General features: G+C 38.3%; 1 protein-coding gene across 1 annotated transcript in view; it reads right to left on the bottom strand.

The window, feature by feature from the left end:
• Positions 1-23,487, bottom strand: part of PCBD2 (pterin-4 alpha-carbinolamine dehydratase 2) — a 56,375-nt gene extending 32,888 nt beyond the window's left edge. Inside the window, exons 1-2 of the mRNA XM_072150629.1 lie at positions 23,184-23,487; positions 20,450-20,581 (exon numbers count right to left, since the gene is read on the bottom strand). Of these exons, the coding sequence (XP_072006730.1) occupies positions 20,450-20,581; positions 23,184-23,297 (246 nt within the window). The 5' untranslated portion in view covers positions 23,298-23,487. The remainder of the gene's footprint in view (positions 1-20,449; positions 20,582-23,183) is intronic.

Raw genomic sequence — 23,487 nt, 5'->3', positions numbered from 1 at the left:
GCGTTGGATGCAAAGGGAGTTCAATTAGCAAAAACAGCATGCTCCTATGTAGATACAATCCATGATATATGACCAAAGCCTACCAACATAGACCTCCCCAAACCAGAAAACTGTATCATCACCTCCACCCTGGCACACAGGCAGAGCACAGGACGATGAAAACACAATCTCCAATAACAGTCTTTAACATACCTTTAAATATTTTTTTTACTAAATACCAATATTACTACCATAATAGATCCTAAAATTCTTAGTAACCAGGTTTAAAGAATACCATGCTCAAAACTTAATGTGGACAGTAATATTGTGATAAAAAAATCATTAAACAAGGGGTGCGGGATCTGCAGTGTACAAGCTGAAATGGTGCCAAATTCAATGTTAATGGGAATACCTGGTGTTAGCATAGTGTTTGACCCACGACTAGATTTATTTAATAGACCTATAAAGGGCATGCCGGTAAATTCCTAACACTTCATTATCAGTCCTCTGACAGCAGCTATGTGTACCCCAAGAAACTTATAGAAAACGGGCCATCAGTTACTCTATTACAGTCAAGATATGACTTGTATACAGCATTGCTGAAAATAAGGAGAACCTATCAGTCCACCACCTATTTATAAAAAGTAAGTAATTTACAGGGGTCTGTGCTTGAAAACTATACATTCCTTCTTGCAATTCACGGTTTGCCAATTACATGTGTGTGGAATGTACGATAATGGTCCACACATATCTAAAGTATTGCACACTGTAATATGTGCAGTTTATGCGCGTCACTATGTGCGACAGATTACGGAATACTTGTGCACGGTTTTAATTAATCTGGCGCTCCCTGCACTGCTCGGGAAGTGCGCACCAACTTTTTTTGGTGCAACTTAAAAATCTGTCAATTCACAGTAATAAATGTGGTGCATGGTCCGACTCCGCTCCAGAACACCACTTTAGGTGCAGAATTTTGTGGTGTCGCACAGTGCCCCCGCGACACAAAACTAGCGCAGGCACTTTATAAATACATGTGCAAGCGGTTAGCTTGTTATTTTCAGAGCAAAGTCAGACAGAAAACTGGTGCAAACACTTTAATAAACGTGGGCCATTACGCTTACACTGCATACATTTACTACAGAGTGCAACGTGATAAAAATTATAACAAGTAGCTGTGCAAAGCGCAGATGACCAAACCATTAGATACTGCGCAGGGTGTAAGATAGTAAGGTAATGATAAAAGAACAACAATTTGACATTGAAATACATGGGCACATCTGCTGATACATTGGAAGATTTAATGGGATTATACAGTGGCCCACATTTACTAAAAACAGTGCAAACTTCTCTATGTGCAGTGTGCCCATGTACTATGCAGGGTGCGTCATGAATCTTGTGCTCCCTGCACTGCTCCGACAGAGTGCACCACTTTTTTCTGGTGCACCTTTTAACATAGGGTGTGCGACACATTTCAATCAGACTTTTTTGTTGCATCAGGTTCAGTGCAGTGCAAATGTACCTCGGACACTTCTTAAATACATGTGCAAGCAGTTTGCACATGAAAGAATGTGCAAAGTCGGGGCTTTAGTAAATTTGGCCCACTATGTCCGTGATGGGGATGCACGTTCAGTCTACATGGGATCACAATGTTTTTTTTAAGCAGTTAAAGATATTCTTCATTAAATGTCAAAAATATTTAATATTCATATCCCCCTTTCCCAAGAATTGATATAAAAATAAACCAGTAAAATCATAAACATGTAGGTATCACTGCGTCCCAAAATGTCCAGTCTATCAAAATATAATAAAGGTTATTCAGTCCTCAAAAAAATAACAAGGAAAATGTCAGCTCAACTTGCAAAAAATGACACTTTACTCAGCTCCATACACCAAAGTATGAAGTTATTAGCACCAGAATTTTTTTCATACAGAAAGTTTTATGTTTTTTAAAACACAATAAAACCTAAATACATTTTGTGTGCCTGTGATCGTACTGAAAAAAATGACTAAAAGTAGAGGTGTTATTTGGGGCGCAGAGTGAAAGCTATAAAAACCAAGCCCACAAGAAAATGGTGAAAATGCGTTTTGTCACAGATTTCACCAGATTTTGAATTTTTTCTGGCTTCCCACTACAAGGCATGGAATAATAAATACATCACTAAGACCTACAATTTGTTATACAGAAATAAGCCCTCACACAGTTATATACACACAAAAAAAGAAAAAGTTATTGATTTTTTTTTTAAGGTGGAAAAAAAAATGAATGAAAAAAGGCTACGTCCTTAAGGCGTAAAAGGGAGCAGGTCACTAGATTTTCAATAATAAAACTAATAACAAGTTCCCATAGAACTATACAAACTCTTGCACACACTGGGGGTCATTTACTAAGGGCCCGCTTTGCGTTTTCCCGACGTGTTACCAGAATATTTCCGATTTGCGCCGATTTTCCCTGTACTGCCCCGGGATTTTGGCGCACGCGATCGGTTTGTGGTGCATCAGCGCTGGCATGCACGCGACGGAAATGGGGGGGCGTGGCCGAACGATAATCCGACGGATTCGGAAAAACCGCCGCATTTAAAAAAAAAAATTTGGTCGCATGGGCCATACTCACATGCACCGTGATGAAGGCGATGAACTCCGGGGCACCTCGGCGGACTTCAGCGCAGCAGCGACACCTGGTGGACATCGGGCGCAGGACCTTCATGAATCGCCGGAAGACCCGAACACTCGTCAGAGAAGCCGCCGCTGGAACGCGAATGGACCGGGTAAGTAAATGTGCCCCACTGTCTTTAGTTAAAAAATGCATAATTTCTATCCTCAGAAAATTACAGAAAATGAGGGACATACTGGCAGACATGGGCTGAGTAACACACTGCCTCGCATGAATAACACATGCCCCTGGAACTTGCTGCGCCTTCTCGCAGGGTGCCAGATAGGTGTACAAAGTTCATTTTCTAGGGATAGAAACTGCATTTTTTAGCTAATAACAGTGTGAGCAATAGTCAGCATAGTGATATGGAAACCTTTCATTATGGAAAATCTGGTGAAACTTTCCTTTTAAATATAGTTATGTTATTTTAAAAACACAAAAATAGATTTTCAGACAATAACCCCTTGATACAAATTGACATAAATTTACATCAATATGCTAAAATAACTGATTAGTACTGGCAGTAAACCTGCTGTTGCCGTGACTGCCCGGGCTCCCAGGCGTGCCATTCAGCACAATGATTTACAGCCTGCACAGGTAGCCTGTAATAGAAGAGCTGTATTAACAATATACTGCAATAGAGTTGTAAGGAACAGTTCAATACAAGGTTGTAGTTTTCAGTACTGAGTTCTAGGGATTTGCAAAGTATTCGTTGTCGGAAATTGTTTGATTGCTCAATGGAATCCTTTCTGAATACATGTCAGACAGAAAAGAGAATGCATAATGGGGTTTTCCCACAAAAGAAAATTCGCAAATCTCAATCCCCTAGCCATGTTTACACAAAGATCATTTCAACTCCTTATTTTACAATTTTTCTCAGTTTTAGCTCCTATCACTCCATAGGCTGGTCAGTGCAAAATTTCAGGTTGTGGGTGAAGACTAAGCAGACACATCATGATCCATCTAGTTCTTTGAGTTGACAGTGTGGTAAGATTATTAGGATACAGGTTTATATACACTTTCGTCTGGCTTCGGAACATTGTACTGATATCAGATCGCAGATGAGATGATAGATGCATCTTTTCTCTCCTCATGATGTGCTGTTTGCTGGCAGGAAGTGAGTATACCAAAATAACACATTCTCTAATTGTTAACAAAAATACAGCATTTAACAGACACAAGTCCAACCTGTCTCTATCAGTCCTGATATACACAATTTCAGATGCCCTTAGACAGGGGACTACAGATCAAAACAGCTTGTGTCGGGAAACCATGGGAAAACCATGGTTTCCCGACAAGCCGTTTTGATCTGTAGACCGATGCAGAGTAGAACTAGAACTAGCTGTACCAGATTCTGCATGATAATCTGGTGCAGTATAGAATTGGAGAGTCATACTTTGAAACTCCTATTAGTTGGTGCAACACAATATTAAATATCTATTCGAAATATTCATTATTTCATGAATTACAAAGTCTACTGTAGTATCTGGATGTCAAAAACCTAGTTCAACTGCTAAAAATAGGCTCTTGACATCACTGCATGGTTCACTATTAGGTTTAACAAAGAACATCTGCTCAAGTATATATGGTTTCATTAGGAGGAAACTGAGGGACCATTACACAGAGGTTTCCACATGTTATCAGTAGATAATATGGTTAACATTATATTTGGTTTTAGCCAAGTCTATGGTTGGCAAGTTACAGGCTTTGTATTTTTAGCTAATGACCAGCAGAGTGTTATTTATAGAACAACTGGTGTAAAACATATGATCAATAAAACATATACAAAAGATTTTTAGACCTCCATGTTCTGAATAATTTTGAACATTAACCCCTTAAGGGCCAAGCCATTTTCATGTTTTGCGTTTCCATTTTTCACTCTCAGTCATTAAAAGCCATAATTTTTTTTTCTGCTTACAGAGCTGTACCAGAGCTAGTTTTATGTGTAACAAAATATACTTCCTACTGACAGCATTTCATATTCCATGCAGGTTACTGGGAAGTTGAAAAAAAATTCCAAATGCAAATTAAATTGTAGAAAAAAAATCGCATATGTCCCATTTTCTTGTGAGCACAATTTTTACAGCTTTCTTTGTGCACTCCAAAGGACAACTCTACTTTATTGGGTCGGTACCATCATTGGAACACCAAATTTATGTAGGTTTTATTATGCTTTACTAGATTTCAAAAGACTTTTTCCATGCTTCAGCATACAGTCATTTTTTGCGGGACATGACAACATTTACATTGATAGCACTTGGGGACTGTTTGACCTTTAAATTACTTAATTAAATGTTTTGGTGTTGCAAAATGGCGAAAATGTGATGCTTCGTACATTTAGGCACTTTTTCCGTTCTGGGGTACACCGCTAGAAATAACTGTTTTTATATGTTGATAGAATTTTGGAATTTGGAATGCGACAATACCCAACATCTTTATGATTTTATTTAATTTTTATATAATTTCTAGGGAAAGGGAGGAGATTTGAATTTATTTATTTTTTTACAACTTTTTAGGTAGTAAATCATTTCTACCTACTACAGTGTACATCCACACGCTTAGAGGCTGCCCAATCACAGGTCCTAGAGTCTCACACACTCCAGGCTGCCATGGGAATGGATCTACGCTCCCCGATGCCGATACGGGGAAGGACGATCCAATAAGTAACGTGGAAAAATTAAAGAAACAGCGTGAACCCACCCTGACAGAAAGATATCAAGCTACATGAAAAAACAGCACCTTAAAAGTCCAAAACAAGTGAAGAAAAAAAAATGTCATGGAATGTTGACATGGAAATTTACAAATTTTAAGTCCCTTTCATCTGGAATTCCAATAAGATGTCCACAACACAGTCAATTACTATATGTGACTGATCTACCTTTGACCCCCTGATGTTGATGCCCATTTCTGTTTTGGCTCCGTTTGAAAAGTCATTACATTTTTATTTTTCCATGTACAGAGATTTATGAGGGCTTGTTATCTGCATAACAATTTGGACTTCATATTGAGACAATTTAATGTGGTGCCACTGACAAAAAAATCGTTTTTCATTGCTCTTTTTTGAGGAGTTTGAGTACATAGCTGTGTACGGTTAAATTCTTTGCAGGATGAGCTGACTTTTTACATTTACCATTTTGGGGACTGCACAACCGTTTGATCACTTTTTATTCAATTATTTATATGTGCTGAAATGACAAAAAAGTAGCAATTCGTACATTTCGGCGTTTTTCTTCTGTTACAGGGTTCAACACATGGGCCCATAAAAACTCATAATAATTTGCAATTTCCTGTTAAGCTGCTAGAATGACCAGTGATTAACCAGATCACATATACATTTTAGAACCATTGTACTAAATAAAAAAAATAAATAAAAATAGAAACTAGATGATCTTGATATGAATGTTTATAGCAACCTCTGTTAGAATTTCTACCTGACGAGGGGGGGGGGGTTCAGTAGCGTCTAAAGCAACAGAACTTTTCACATCACATAATCAATATCTTGAAATAACTTTACATAAGAAAAGAACAAAAATTCATGTTACAAAAGTGAAAAAAAAAGTTTATTAGGAGAGTAACAAAGGATAGGGTGACGTGGAGAGCTTGGGAAATGTAGTGATCACAGATAGCTGTCAATTGGAGGAAGCACGAAAATTGTAGTGTATACAAAAGCAGAAAGAATCTTGAAAAGTCTTTGAAACCACAGCAAAAGATGGTTTTAAAATAGTCCAAGCTTTTTGTTTTCTCCATAATAATATAAAAATCCCTTTGAAATTTCTTGGAAAATGGTCACTAAGGTTTAGTAAGTTTTTGAAAAAAAGTTTACTTTAAAAAGTTCTGTGTATGGCTGCAGTCTAATAAGGAATTGGCCAGGGATTTGTTTAGCTTGTGACATTTTTTTCCTTGAGTGAATAAACATTTTTAACAGAACTTTTATTTATGGTTTCGTACGAAACTATAGAACATGAAAAGAACAGTAAGACTCAATAAATGATACCCAAAACAAGATGCACACAAGCATAATAAATCTCTAAATACAGGTGGGTACAAGATGACAACTCAAAATGCTACCATCTGCTCACATCTACACCACTGGAGCACAGTTCACGAAAGTTTTTATGAATAGTTTTGCCAAATTAAAACTATACATTACACAAATTAAAACTACAGGTAGTCCCCAGGTTACATACAAGATCGGTTCTGGAGGTTTGTTCTTAAGTTGAATTTGTATGTCGGAAGTTGAAGTTGGAACTGTATATTTTATCATTGTAACCCCAGTCAAAATTTTTTTGGTCTCTGTGACAATTGGATTTTAAAAATGTTGGATTGTCATAAGAACCAGGATTAACAATAAATATTAACTGCAGACACCTGTAATAACTGTTACAGCTGATTATTACAGCCTATGGCTAAAGTACAGTAAATTACCAATATCCAGGAGGTCCATTTGGACTAGGGGGTCGTCTGTAAGTCGGGTGTTCTTAAGTAAGGGACCGCCTGTATATGAATTTCTTCAAAATCTTGTGCCAAAAATGAACCAGTTTGCTGTGCGAATGAAATTATATTTATCTTTTGATACCTGACAAAAGTTGTCATTTAACTTTCTTTTTTTTTAATTCTTATATTACAAAGGTTTACAAATAACACAAATAATAAAAGTAAATGCAAAAAAATTCTTAGAATAATATTACGTCAAAATTATTTGAGCTGAACATTTTTGTTTTGTTCAAAACAATATGGACCCTTAAAATCCAAACTAAATGAAAAATATAAATTATATTTACTGTAATTAGATTTTTATGAAAAGCAAATGAAAAATTACATGTGCCTTTTACTGATGAACGGCGGCTTTGCCAGCATTTTTTTTTATCCTAAAAGAGCAGATGTAACATTTTAGCCAATGTGATTGTTTGTGGAAGGAATCATTCTGATCAAGAAGTAAAATGCAGCCAATACAGCTCCTGCATAATGTCACTTGTAATCTGTTCTGACAGGTCACAGTAAGTGGAGATTCCTACTGTGAAGAGAGCAGACGTGAAGGGTCAACTCAGACAGTTGAAAACCGTTGAAGTGTAAAACTTTATGCATTAAGGTCTAAAATAGTCGCTTGATGGATTAACGGATGGTCATTACACGGCCTTTGTGCTTTGGATTATAGATAGTGGATATATTTAATAAATTTAACCTTTTATTGATATTTCAGCACCTAATCCAAGATTGGCATTTGCCTCTACTAGAGTTTAACATTTTCAAGCCGTTTACAAAAACAATTTGACAACACTTGCAAAACCGTGAAAATAAAATAATATTGACATGCAGAAAATATATATATTTTTTTGTCTTTATGTTTTGTATAATGGAGGTATTTGTAAGGATTGGCCTTTCCAGAAAACGCAGATGGAAATAGAATCATATGGGAAGCAACTCGGTGCTTTGTAGATCAGTATGCCAAAAATACCTTACAGACCTCAGGGATGTCATAGCTGATTACAGAAACCTAACAACAACCCCTAAATTGCTTGAAAGGCAAGAGTGTTCCTTAAAATGGTTCTAAATTGCTGCAAATCAAGATATTTTGGGAAGACAGACTGCAGATTAGGCTCATTCCCCCCCTCTGCCCCCCCCCCCAAAAAAAACTGCAGAGCAGACCAGTCAGATTACTCCAGCAAGAAAGAGACTTCTGGTTGGTGGTGCTGATTACAGACAGGGCAGATGAGCTTCAACAAGTTGTAATTACAGTGTAATCGGATAAAACTAAAACATTTGTGTTCCTTTTTAGGAAAGAAGACCACAACCTTACTGGAAATCAAATGCACGAAAACAAAACAAAAAAATTGAAATAAAAGGTTGATGCTCTGACACTGTGTGGTAATAAAAATATATATATTTCTAAGGAAATTAGCGGTTTGACGTGAACCCTTTTTTTTTTTGGCAAAATTTAGGTATTTCCAGCGCTTATGTTGCTGCAGAAGATTTGGGAGTTAATATACATAAAAGGCCAGGACTAAAGTCGTTAAAATTTCACTAGGCATAAGAACATCAGATTATTATTAAGAAATTTACTAATACAGTATTATTATTCTTCTATCCCGTTACCCAGAAATTTTATGCATAACATTTTCCCTGAATGGCCCCATTATTAGAAACATACAAATAATTACCTTGGTCAAAGTAAAGGCTAATGAACGCATATTATTGATTAGTTTTGCATAGATCTACTAAGGTGCACACGATGCTACGGGTACCTCTGAAGTGATGATTAGAGAAAATGAATCCTCCAAAGGTTTGTTTCAAGGCTAAGCTCTTCTCATATCATCTCGCAAGGCCTATGTGGTCTGATCCGGAAAAAGGAATTTTGTAGAGGTGGAGTAAGACGTTTAAAGAGTAAAGGCTTGGGCAAGAATCTGATGCAGAGTTTTGTGCGGCAATGTTTACATTCATGGCCAAAGAGTGTATTCATGGCCAAAGAGTTTCTATGGTAAACTGGCTTTTCCCAAAAAAAGTTAGATCAAACTTTTCTGTATGCAGAGCTGTGGGAGCGGCCAGTGAGGAGTGGGGCAGACATGTATGACGCCCTGAGGGGGGTAGGGACGGGGAAAAGCAGTTGTTATTATTATTATTTGAAAACAATGCATGATGAAGTGATTTCCTGATTTAATTAATTCAGAAATTATACCAGAATATCCAAAGTTTTGGGTTGTCTATACATACAAAAAACACACTCCTCAATGGCCACTCCCAGGGGACTAGGGACACAGCTCTGCATACAGAAAAGTAAACTTTTCTGAATAAAAGATAAGTTAGATCAAAGGCTAGTTTGCTATAAAAATCCTTTGGCAATGTGTAGATTATTATTCTATGGGGACATGTGGGAGCCACAAAAGGCCTAACCTTTTGTGTAAAAGGGCTGCTTTTCTGTGGAACATATTCTGAATTCTAGTAGCAACCTATTTTATAGATAATAGATATAGGTAATTTGGAAAATGAATTCAAATTTATTCTTCGGTTCACAATGGTTATGGAAATACCAACATTTAAATAGGTTTCTTACTTTTAATAACTAAAAATAAAAATTTTCAAAAAAAAAAACAACAAACTTTGTATTGACATTTTCAAAACACCCATAACTTATACTCTTACAAACAAAGCTTTTTAAGCAGGCGTTTTCATTGATAACATTTTGGGAAATGCATGATATTAGGATTACTTTTTTATAAAAAATTTTATGGGCAGTGAATAGGGAATTAGTAGGTGCGCAGTGGGGGTCTCACACCCAGCCCTTGCACCCGTCAGCTCTTCCTGCCTCTTGGCGCATGAACCTATAAACTTGATAAAAATTGCAGCTGAGGGCCTGGAATGCCCTATTTATTTAATACACACATTACAGTTTGGGGTTGCCTATACATAAAAATGGAGTCTGATGAAAGCATAACTTTATCTCTGGATTCCTTCAAAGATTTAGATACACAGTGTATTTTTAATTTATTGGGAAGTGTGTTTTTGTAGAGCCCCTTTACAATCATTATCTTAATAATCTTCCCGGTCACTCAACCATTATAAAAACAGTTCTGTTTAGGAAAAGTGTTTTTATACTCATGATTGATAAAGTTTTAACTTTTCTGTGAATATATATTTGGCTGGATGAAAGAAAATTAAAATTCTTCTGCCTATCCACCAATTCTGCGCAAAGAAATAATAAAGATCAGAAATCAAAGTACCAAACAAGTAGCGATAACATGGAGGACAAAAACGTATGAACTAGCACAGCGAAGGTCTGAAGTAAGCAGAACAAGTATTTTCATCAATTAAATTTTTACAATATTATTACTTTTTATTTCTGAGTAGCGACAACAGAATAACAGTACAGTACAGGGGAAGATTTATCACTGCGTTGCATATTACACCAGTGCAGAGTACGACTATACAGTCTTGTTCTGCACCAAATTTATCACTGCGTCTTATGCTTGATGATAAACCAGGTGTAGTAGAAGACTGCCAAGTCATTTTTCCGGCGCTCCAGCTAAATCTTTTGTTGCATTTTTTCCAAGGCCATGCACATTTTCACACTAGATGCAAAAGTGCCTTAAAACTGTCAAACCCTTAATAAATGTGGTGCATGGTATTTCCGACAGTTTTTTTTTGGTACGAATTACTGTAAAACCTGGTCATAGACTGCTTGATAAAATCTCCAATACAGTTTCCTAGCTTGTAATAATGCACTAAATTGGGACTCAGACAGAAATTGTGCTTCAACATAGTAAAAGTGTTGGCCTGCAATTCCACTGCACTTTCCTTTCTGCATGGGATGAACTTTGGTGTAGGACACCCAGAGTTTACAGAAGTGGTAATGCCTGGGTCACAACTTAGTGTGCTGGAGACCATGTTAAGCCTGGCAACTCACCAGCTGGATGGTGGGCGTTTATTTTTATCGGTACATGCACACAGCTATGAATAAGTACAAAATATTTCAAATTTCAAGATGGAGTAGTAGTAGATCTCCAGAAGAAAAGTTAAAAAATTGTGAACATAAAAAGAATGAAAAGCGATGATATAGTGCCATAGTCTAGTATGTTATTTCCGGTGTAGTGAATATATACTCATTTCATTAGGCTGTATCAGAAGTACAATAAGTGGCTGTGGCTTGAACATTCACACAAACGTATTCCCATCCGGCTACTCTGGCACGCTGAAGAGGAGGGTTGAACTCTGCCCACTCCTCCCCTCTCCATAGAAAACAGCGCATGAGCATGCTCTATCTTTTACCTATGTACGGTGTGGAATGGTGCCACACCATTGCCGTCTATGGGGACATATGTGCTATGTCGTGTGAATGAGGCCTTAATACATACAAACTATAGCATGGTAAAGTGGTAGTTTGGCTCCTTGATTTGTGGCTGTATTTGTAAAAATTTTGAAAATAAGACATTTTATAAGGTCATTCATTATACATATATAAGAGACAGAACGTTATGTATATAAAAACTATGTGCTAATAATAAATACTGTTGTACTTTTCTAACACTTAGTATGTATGGTCACTAGGTCGCTCCGTCTATTAGATTCCCCTTGCATTGCCTTTTATGTAAGCCTAATATGTGAAACTCCATGCCAACTCATGTTAATACTTATAACTGAAAATATGCAAGGAAATAAGGTCATCTGTGCAAAATAACTGAAGACCATATGTTTTAGTGCAAATTTATGAAATATACTTACAATACAATTTCCTTTAGTGATTGTCATAATTAACCACATTCTGTAATAGGTTCTGTTACATATAAAAGATGACGTTGCAGGGTAGTCTTATTAAGCCGATCAAAGCCCATTGTGGTTTAAATAAGGACAGAGGTAAAAAAAAGGTCATAGGAGACCATTCTGTAGTAAAATATTCAGCAGATTTAGGCATTAACCCGATCTCTTTTTATGTTTCCTGACTTGTAATTGCAATGCTGGACTGTAACAAGTGCTGAACTTTGACCTGTAAATAGTCAACATGCGGGTATAATCCAGGTTCCTTTACGTTTATTGGTAAATAACAGTTTCTGCATCAAATTATGTTAACCATCCAATAGTATTGCAATCTCAACTTTTATTCAGATAGATAGATAGGATAGAATCCATCTATGACTAGTAGAAAGGAAACTCTTTAACTATGTTGGATAAAGATATCTACCATGACATCTAATAACAGTAATGTACAACAGACCCAGATTACTGTGTATTAAACAAAAATCTGCCTAATCAAAAGGGGTTATAAGGGCTGGTGTCCAATAACATCCAAACTGCATAAAGAATACCAGGGTTTTGTGACAAATTGTGGGCCTTAAATATCTGAAAAGCACAAAAAAAAAAATTTGTTGCACGTAGTAATAAAATTGCATTAAATTTTCTAGAGTAGACCAAACCACAAATCTATGTCTTGTCGAGGTTACAAGCAGTTAATACTATATCTAAAACATAAGCAAAGGGATAGGAATAGCAAAGAACACAAAGCGCCTCTTCCCCACTAAAGGGTGATCAACCAATAAACACTAGTTTTGACCTTTCTACCCAAGACTTGGAGTCTATATATGAATATATGAACACTACACAGCAAATGAGGTCTAAGCAGTCTCACTACTGACTGCATTATGTGCCAGTCGTGATAGCTCTGCGTAATCTGTGTGCGATATATAAAGGAATTATTATTATAATAACACCTCCTGCCGACACATGACGTGTTCAATATACAGAGAGGCTTTGATTGATTTTACGCCTCGTCCTGTCTTGCATAGACTTTTGTTGTGCCAGTCCCTGCGCCCCTGCTCCTCTCTGGCCCATTCCCAGCCTTGTCAAGCCCACTTGGCATAAGGGCGGCGTAAGGGGAGAAATGCAATTCCTGGAATTGCAACTTTTTCATGGCTTGTTCGCCAGAAAATTAACGTACACCGTCAATTATTTCTGGCAACACTATGTACAATAGACTTGGAAGCTTAAATTTCTCTAAATTAATAACTGTGCTTTACACTGCCGTATGCTTGTCTGGCCGAGCATAAAGCCGTGTGCTCTCCACAGTGAAGCATGGCGCCCGGACGTAAACACAAGAAAAGAGAGTATGGCAAGTAGCATACACACAACACAACTAACCTTACACAAAAATGTTGAACCTTTAAAAGGTAAATACCCCAAGAGAGTCCACTACTATGTATAATTGACCAACAAAACCTCAACCCAAAAGGGTAGTAAATATGCAAAGGTAAGTAATAGAACTCATTTACCAAGCTATTCAACTTTCAATGCATCTAGGAATCTTTGTCCCTGGTTGATGGTTGAGTCCCTGGTCCATAGTAGATTTCCTTTAACAAGGACCTGTCACCAGATTTTGACCACCCTGACTAACAATGCCTTCTGATAAAGTTACAAGTCCTCCCCATATCACCTAAAGTTAGCTGCCAGATGTTTTTCTGATCTGCAAATTAGTTTTTCTGACTTATGTCTTATTTCTGTGACTCTTCTCTTTCCCATGCTGGCAGTGAACCACGTCCCATTATTCTGACTGACAGCTCGGTATCATTACAAATCGCTGCTCTGCCTCGTTATAGTTGGGTACTGTCTACAGACATATAAAGCTCTATGTAAAGATGGGAAATATTGTGTCAATTTATTACATGGTTCCTTGTGTTACATTCATGACATGTGCCCAGTGACCTAATTGCAGGTCCTTTAGCCTTCTAAGAATAGCAAACTGTACCCCATGTATTTGATTACATCACAGCAGCCTCCATAGAGAATGGAAAGGAGAAGTCCATGGAGGCTGCTGTGACTTCATGTGGTCAGATACATGCATTGGGTACAGTTTGCCATTGTAAAGAGACTAAACGACCTGCGATGTCCCACTGGTCACACTGTGACCAGTAATGAGCCATAAGGCATGGGGAGGAGTAGATGGGAGGGGCCGGCCGAGCAGGACACGCCCTTCCCCCGATGCCAGGTAATATAAGATAAAAGGTGATTTATTTGGATGTAAGCGAAACTATTTTTTAGCTAAAAGAAGGGTGTCGGTCAATTAATAGAGCTCCATAGGAATCTCTTACTGGTTGTATATGTGCCAGGTTCCCTTTAAATCTTAACATTTCCATAAACAGTTAATAAGGGATTAGCATTTTTCTTTTTTTTTTTTTTCATTAAAGACTGCAATTTGCATGGTATAGCAACATTAGTAATTCTCTAATTGTCACCTTGTTATCTCTACCTACTTTATCGTAATCCATTTTGGAATATGATGGTGACATATAAAACTATAATAATGCATTTTAGGTGTATGTAGCAAAAAGTTAAATAACCAAAATAAAAAAAAGAACATTGTATCGACTGATTACAAAAGGCCTTTGAAGATGGGACCCCAGAAGAACTGGTGTCCATTAAACACCTGCTTCTCTATTCAGCTCTACTGCAATTTCCTTAGGTAATTGCCATATTTGGTGCCACCCTATGATCTGCATCTCCATTTATTTGTTCTCGTGATCTGTAGTGGTTCCACGACCGAGACCTCCACCAATAAGATCCCCCTATCGTATGGATAGACAAACATTTAATGGGTCTTGACAACCAATTTAAAAGAAGCCTAAAAAGGTAGACAGAGAAAAACTTTAGGCTATACTCCAATTGCTTATGACACTAATGGACAGAACCCAAAAACCTAAAAGGAGTTATATCTCCGTTTTTGTGAAAGGGATGTCAAAAGACATTGTCGGAGGAGCTTCTAATACATATCTGAACAGAGGCCAGGAAAGAGATGCTTAGAATCCCCTTTTTTTGAGTGAATTACTTTAACAATAAGCTATTTACAAGAAACCATTTATATACTGAACTACTTTATATAAAAGATTTGTAGTAAATGACATAGAATAGCAACCTGCTCATAAAAGAACGAAATGTAAAAGTGCTAAACAATGTTGTACCCCTCACTTCAGTGCCACTGATAGGTTTATGGCTATTCAGAGGATCATAAAACACAATAAAGTCGTTTTTTTCTACCTTTCAACTTCATAGTCGCCCAGCACAGGACTGGATGCCTCTCACAAAACTGGAAATCAAATTAAACGTAGACTTTTTTTGAACAGTCATGACAAGCATAATCCTCCTTACCATGTAAATTTATGGTAAACGGCTGCAATATCAGCCACAGGTGTTGCTTTTAATATATAGGGTGCAGCTGGCTGGGAATATCAGTTCTCACAAGACTGAGAATGACATCACTATCAGACATGAAAGATAGAAAAATAATATTTCCCCCAAATTATATATATATATATATATATATATATATATATATATATATACACACACACATACATACACACACACACATTCTCTGAGTTATGTACTAACCTGACTAGTACATCTCAGAATAGTCTAAACTGTTTATAGACTAACTCAATTTTGAAGCTGTGGTAAACATTTCATGATCTTTCACGTGTCTATCTGCTTTAACTGGAGAAATGCATAGTAATGGGTTAGTCTCCCACCTTTTTTTACACACACAATCGTTTTTTCCTTTGGTTATTCAGGCTCCTAAACAGCTAGGGATTCCTCAGTCGTGTGTCTGAGCCTAGTGTCCAGGAGACTCAGAGAAGGCCCTATTCTTGCCCTTGTTTGCAGCTCTGTCGTCTTATAAAAGTCTATGGGCCTATGAAATTTATCCGCGAATCAGTAACTAGGTGACACAATCATGTGACCGTCCAAGGGGTTGAGACAGGCTACGGAGAGTACACGGTCTACACACAGGACTACTTTACAGCCATACGGTGGAAAACACCTGGTTCACATCAAAACAAAAGTTTCAGGAGGTGGTGATATGTATTTTTCTAATTAGGATTGAACAATACATGTACTGTACTTCAATACCTTCAAAGTCAAAACGGATTAATACTGGTATTCTGTCATTTTCGGTACTGAACGCCTTTGAGTTTGCATACGGCAACATGCTGGTGAGGACGAAGGGAGAACGCTACTCACTAGGGACACATCCCTGTAAACAAACAGATGCGCTAGGACCAGCTTCTAGCCGTCCATCAGCACTGTGGGATATAGGGTGGGTGTACTAAACATTGAATTCAGATAATACTTTATTTCCTTTTCTTGAAAGGATTGTATCAGTATCGAGTTAGAGTTATTGTATCGCACTAAAAATTCTGGAATCCTAATTCTGGTTTCTAATCTTTTTGCTCTGCCCAATTGGTTGCCTCGCAACATTTGAAAAAAACCAAACTGCATATGGATGTCATTCATGTTTCGCCCGTTATTTCTGGAGGTATGCATGTGGTCTCCATGCGAGAAAAAAAAAAAAAAAATAGTGCAGGCAGCAATTTTTTTTTAAACGGTCTGTACATCAGAAAAAAAAACCCCATAACAGACAGACCCATAGAATTCAATGGACACAATACAGCTTAATTGTAGACACCTTTCATAATGCTTACAGTTGATAATTGCAGCCTGGAGCATCCAGAGAGCTTCACTCTTCAGGTTAGAGTGGGCACACAGGTCCATTCGTAACTAGGGGTCGTCTGTAAGACTGGTGTATTTAAGTCAAGGACTCCCTGTATATACGTTCTTCCATTGCCCAGCAGTCTAATGATCAAACCATAACTGTGTTTTGGAGATAAAGGTATTTGTAGATTTTAAAGGAGATGAAGCTTATAATAATATTAAGTAGGTGTCAATTTATTGGTTTGATTAGATCATATCAGATTATAAACTCTTGTGGGTACAACACTCTTTCCTATTGTTACATCTGACCATGTTATTGCTCTGTAATTTCTCCATTTGCTGGTATATTGTATAATCTGAAGAAAGATGCAGAATATGATGCTGAGTATTGCAGACCACCATAGAGGCACCGCCTGTGTGTAGCTGGGCACTTCTGCAAAGACAAGAAGAGAAGAAGATTCCTGCTGCCTAAGGGGAACTTTACAAAGTTCTTTGCCCGCTGCCCGGGATTGGGTGTTCTACAGCTGTTAAAAGGACCAAATAATAAAAATCCCTTTATTTATATAGCGCCAACATATTCCTCAATGCTACACAGAGCTTGTCAAATCAGTCCCTGTCCCCAAGGGGCTCACAATCTAATCAACCCACTAATATGTTTTGGAGAGTGGGAGGAAACCCACACAAACATGGAGAGAACATACAAACTCTTTGCAGATGTTGACCTGGATGGTTTCTTGGACCCAGGATCCCAGAACTGCAAGGCTGTAGGTGCTAACCACTGAGCCACCGTGCTGCCCAATGCAGATGTTTGACCATCTTTTTCCATGTTCTGTTTTGAGCCCTGGATACTGATATTCATTCACAGGAATATCCAATTCCGTTTTGAATCCTCACTAATCTGATATGGATAACCAATCCTACAAATTCTTCAAAATATTAAAAAAGGAATCTACCAGCTCCCAAAGCATCTTAATCTGCTGGAATATTGTAGATATGCACTATTTTTGTCAAAAATACCTTTATTATTTTTGACTATTATGCCATTTTTGAGATGGCCTCATGGACCTTATCGGACCTGCCATTTTCGTGATCTGTTGTGGTCTCATCACCGAGACCCCAATCAGCAAGTTTGGGCCTAAATTGTTTTGTTGGAAAATTCCTTTAAGCTGTAGAAATGTATAGTACAAACAATAAACCAAAGATAAGTAAATTTTGTATGCCTATTTATGTACAATATTAACTATTGTATGAATCAGTATAGCAGACAACTTCTAGGTTGCTTCACAGATCACCTGATGCTTTCCGAAATCAATGTCTAGGTCAAAACTTTTTAACAATGAAATAAGTAGTGTCCTAACATTCAACAGACGTCAGCGAAGGGAAATTTCATGTCAATATACCATTATCCTAATTAAATGAATTCATACATTTACTCCTATGAGAAGCACCAAAACGCAATCATTCCTCAATTTTCAATCTCTCTAGCAGAACGGCCCTCCATACATCTGAAAGCGCTTTTCTACAAATACCTCCCAATGTCCGTGATCTATAGGCCCTGATCTTCTGCACGATTCCCATCTGCTGATGTAGTGTACAGCGCTTCTGAGTCTGGCAGACATTTCAATAAGGACACAATTTTCCATGCGTGTTATCAATGAGCAGTCAGAAAGCAGTAATCTAATTGGCATCACATGTGAATCTCAAATGAAGAACACCCTACTGTATGATGGCTATCATGGAGTCATGTATCGCTGATGGGAAATGAAACCGGGACCTTAAGTGGAACCAGTCATTGAAAAGAATAGCCACATGCTATTGCTTTACACAAACAGAACCACAAGAAAAACACAAGTTTTCACAAGTTCTCACTGTTTTTGCAGGTTTTCTTTATTGTGCGTTACATGGTGAAACATAAATGTTTGCTGAGTTTTCATCCAAACTCCATATGAAAACAAAAGTGGCACATAAGGCAGATACTGACGCGAATAACCATGGGGTTCCATATGCTCATATAACTTTTATATATGACTCCATGGGGGGTATAAAAATTATACAGTTCATACTTGCCCTATCCACATATCCTGGTAAGCTTTAGCGACACTTGTTATAGCGCCTTTGTATATTACATTTGTTATCCTCCTTCCTTCTATTGGAATGTTGTTAGAGTCACTCCATGCCACAGATTCAGAGGCTGTTACATTCTGAAAGACTGTGCTCACTGCTACCGAGATTACAGGTAGTGTAGGGGGGGGGGGCAAGACTGAGACGTGCTGCTGCACAGTGTAACAGCTTGTGAATCCAGAGCACATACGGCTTCTGTAACACCTCCATAGCACTTGTGCCTCATTAGCATAAATGTAGATTTTAGAATGAAGGAGGTCATGGATAACAAATATAAGAAGATTACCACAGTCACGGTGCCTCGATATATCAGTAAGTGTCCCTGGTTTTTCATGCTTGATTTTGTTGCCAGATTTTGCTTAGATCACAGCTCCAGGAAGTTTTTTCTAGTTCTTTTTCTAGTAGTGTTAAAGTTTTCTGTATTGTAACGTTTATTTTTTATTTTTTGTTCTGTAATGTACTGTTACTTTCTCTGCGATTACTAGCCTAGAGCAATGATCTACAAAATAATTTACAATCAGGATAAAAGATGTTTTATTCCATTCATAATGTGAAAAAAATAGGACAGGCTCTTAGATTTTTGAATGGATCCGTGGAAAAAAAATGTGAAAAGACAAATAGAAAATAAAGGATCAGCATGATACGAGTAAGCCCTAAAGAGGTATGGCTTTAAATGTAACATTTTGTACCATATATTACCCCTTAGATCTACGCTCAAGGGTAAAGCGATAGATATTCACCCTTTTACAGGTCCTTCTGTGGCAGGGTAAACAGGCTCATAGATCACAGCTATTCAGAATGGATCAAGAGATGATAGCGAGCATGGCCGAACAGAGAATAATAAAACGCAAGCCAAAGTGGAGCAGGAGGAGTTTTCCCATAATCTTAGAGGGGACTGAAAGTTTAGATCTGCACATTGCACAATGACTTAGAAAACCGGTAATTTAGGAAGCAGGAAAAAAAAACAAAATTGCCAGTCTTTTGTTTGTCATTTTTGTGCCCGTTTATCCTGCGGCAGAGAGGGATCAGCGTTTGCATATAAATGGTTTAATTCTGTCCCAGAATAAGTAACAAGTGCCCACGGGCTTTGGAGCAGCAATGTCCGGCCTAAGTGCTCTGAAAGTGGAGGTTTCACCAAGCAGACGATGCAAGCTTCATGCATCACACTCGATTGTGGGCAAGAGGCCATAGACACACAACTTACATCCCAGATTTAGCAAATAAACTGAGCACATTTCCAGACTTCCGAAATTTCTTAGTCCGTGAGAGCCATGGTTTTTGTTTTTCTGTTTATTAATTTAAAATTTGTGCCCCTCGCCTATTCAAAAGGTGCCCCGGGAAGCTGCTATGCCAGACCCCCCCCCCCATCACCAAAATCCAGCATCTACCCAACCTGCCTATATGTGGTGCATGTGGACTGTAAAATACTCATTACGCCATTTTCCAAAAGCAGGTTTGTCACCAAACTACTAAATCCATAAGTAAAAGAAAATTGTAATTTACAGTAAAACTAGTGAATGCGGCATGTAATTCAACAATGTATAGAGTAAATGTAAGCTCTCGTATATCCTCCATTGCTTTTCTACTAGAATGAGTGTATATTTTTATATATCTTTTTAGAAGCCGTAGACAGCAAAAACAAAAATTGGTAGAAAAGTTAAAAAGGTATGATAAAAACATTCTAGACAAGAAAGTACATTTTAATCTAATAAAAAAATATTTTAACCAAATTACCTGGTTGAAAGTCTTGAAGACAAACTCTTTGTAAATGGCATCTCTGGCTGTGATTTCTGACCATCCCAAAGACTGGAGTTCCTGGACGGCTTCTGTTCTTTCCTCTGGAGACAATAAGTGAGCTTCTGAAGTCTGCCAACATCCAGAATTGAAAAAAATAATAATTTATAATTATTATACATAAAGTTATTCTTATTATTAATGGCTTTGTCTACTTTCAGAAAAAAATTATATGGTTTGTTCAAGGAAAGGTTTCTTCCAGTGCATAGAAATGTGTCCATGGTCACTTGATGGACATGCAGGTGTACAAGCAGTTAGTATCGCATATTCTCTGTGATAATAATGGCTTGTAACCCTGCATGTCCATCCTATAACCATGGACACATTTCTATCCAGTGGAAGTAATCATAGAAACTTCCTTTAGAAGGACAGCAAGCAGAGATCTCCAGAACCATTTATACAGAACGTATATTGGAAAATTGTATAACTTTGCATTACACAAACAATATCAATTATTTGCTGGAAGAGGACAACCCCTTTAAGCATATACATATTACACACAAATATGTTCTTTGCTATAATGTTACTTTCCCAAAATAAATGCAAAAACTGGAGAATACTGAAAAGGTTTTAACACAAGTATATAACTGTATATGACCACTAGATGACACTCTTTGACAAATAATATACTTTCCCTTGGCCCAATCTTGCTAAAGATGCAGAAACATCTTAAGGTCATGTATCACCAATTTTCATTTTGTCTCACTGAAATCACAAAGTGAAACACAACAATATTTTCTATTCCGTTTCCAATTTCTGATTGTGGATTTTTTTTCTTCTATTTTCTGGCCATGATTACAAGGGTGCCTTCTGGTCTGAGCTCTAGTAATACAGCAGCCTCATGGTCGTATGCATTAATAGTCTGTGGAGGCGTTTACCTACGTGCACCGAGCACGTCTATAAACTGCAACATCATCACTCCAATAGTAGATGTAATAGGAACTGACTTTACAGGTGTTATCTTTAAGGGTGCGTTCACACGTGGTGTTAAAGCATGCATTTTGTTAAAACAAATGTTAACAGCAATTTAATAAGGCAAACGCATGTGTTAACACACTTATGAACGCTCCCTTATCGTAATTCTGTCTGCAGGGTAACCAAGTGACAGCTGCAGAAAAAATATCCTCCAGAATTATCAATTATAAATCCTTGTGGCCAAAATAAAAAATGGCAGTTCATGATTTTTTTATATTAATATAGATGGTAATAAGGAATGAAAAAGTAATAAATATTTCATCAGAACCCACCATCGAGAAGTAAGTTAGGCCCTATCCTTTTGATAGGGCCTAACTTGGTTTGTGGGACAACCCCTTTAAGGACCATTATATCAACAACTTCCCTAACATCCTTATAACTTTACAAACTCTGAATTTCATGCCAAATTTCTCGTGACTCCATTGTTATTAGAATCATGGCTCAAAAGCTCTTTCCTTCAATAACCCCTTCCTCTCCTGGTATCCTGCTGGTAGAGCATTTGCAAAGCAACAGTCAGCGGGGGAGATTTAATCACTGCGTAGCGTAGAATATGTGAAATAATCACTAACTCTTGTGCAGAGCAAGAATTTTCAATTATACTAGCAACTGCAATCCATCCACGCCATGTGGGTGTGAAGGAGGTGTAGAGGGGCGCTGTTGTCATCAGAGTGGGCAGGCATGAGGTGTTCCTGCCTACATAATTTAGAAAAATCTGTGGACTTTCATTCACAGGTTTTTGCGCAAAACTATGCCAGAACGGACCTGGCGTAGTTTTGCCCAGCGGCCACGCTTCCATGTATCCGGCAGGATGCAGGGGGAGCACGAGTGCCGTTTTATGATAAATGTCCCCTCGGCCCAATCGCATATGCGATTCCAGGGAAACACATGCGATCGATAACCAGGACCCAAGGTCTCGCATGTAAGCAATACAAGACACTGGGGCCTAGGTAACCGATCTCATGCGTTTCCCTTGAAGTCCGTCTCCTATGAGCTACCAGCGCATTATAAACGCAACGCTAGCGGAACTCGTGACCACGGTCTAAGGCTGTGGCCACACGCTGTGTTTCGTTTGCGTTTAATGCATGAGTGTTTATACAGCTGAAGAGATTTGCCTAATTACATTTATAAAACAAATGCGTTAACGCTTTGTTAAGGCATGCATTAATGTGCATGCGTTTGTTAACATCTTGTTAATATATCTGTTAACATTGCATTAACACTTGTGTTTTGTATACGCAATGTTGACAACAATGCAACTAGGCAAATCTCTTCAGCTTTTTGAAAACACATGCGTTAAACGCAAACATGACGCAATGCGTGACCGCTTACAGGTTATCCAGAAGGGAGACTTTATACTAGGCAGTAAATGGAGGCTGGGGACAAGTTATGCTGAGACGGCTCCTCTGGGCTTGAGGAAGGTACCAGGATCAGTGTGTGCTTGACTTGTAATGATGTACCTGACTGTGCAACATGAATAAATGCAGGAGGAACAGGTCATGTGACTATTCTCTTCCATGATCCTGGGATAGCACGTGATGTGCTGGTATAAGCACAGATACCTACATAGAAGAGTAGGCAGCATCTGCCTGCAAATGTTTGACCCCTAATTACAGTTCTTTATTATTCAGCAGTGAACACGTCAATACCCGGGTTACATGAGATCAGTGTCTGCACCGGGGAAAGGCCTGCGTGTACTCACCATGCTGGAGTAGTGATTGCTCAGGGCTGACGAGATCCCCTCCGTGCTGCACACAGGCTGCAGGAGCCGCGCTACAAGCCTGCCCGTGCCTCTAATAGACAGGAAGCTGCTCATGGCGACCTGCCGACCTGATCCCGGGGCCTGTACACGGTCCTGCCGGCCTGATCCCGGGGCCTGTACACTGTCCTGTCGGGCTGATCCCGGGGCCTGTACCGGTTACACGTGCATTCAGCCACCAGGAGCTGTAGGAGTGACGGAGCCTACAGGAAGTGCACCGCTTCAGGTCTCTGCTTCTCTGTGTGAG

This window comes from Engystomops pustulosus, chromosome 4 (genome assembly GCF_040894005.1).
Source record: "Engystomops pustulosus chromosome 4, aEngPut4.maternal, whole genome shotgun sequence".
NCBI lineage: Eukaryota > Metazoa > Chordata > Amphibia > Anura > Leptodactylidae > Engystomops > Engystomops pustulosus.
Note: the sequence above shows the minus strand (reverse complement) of the source record. Positions and strands in the feature narration are given on the sequence as shown.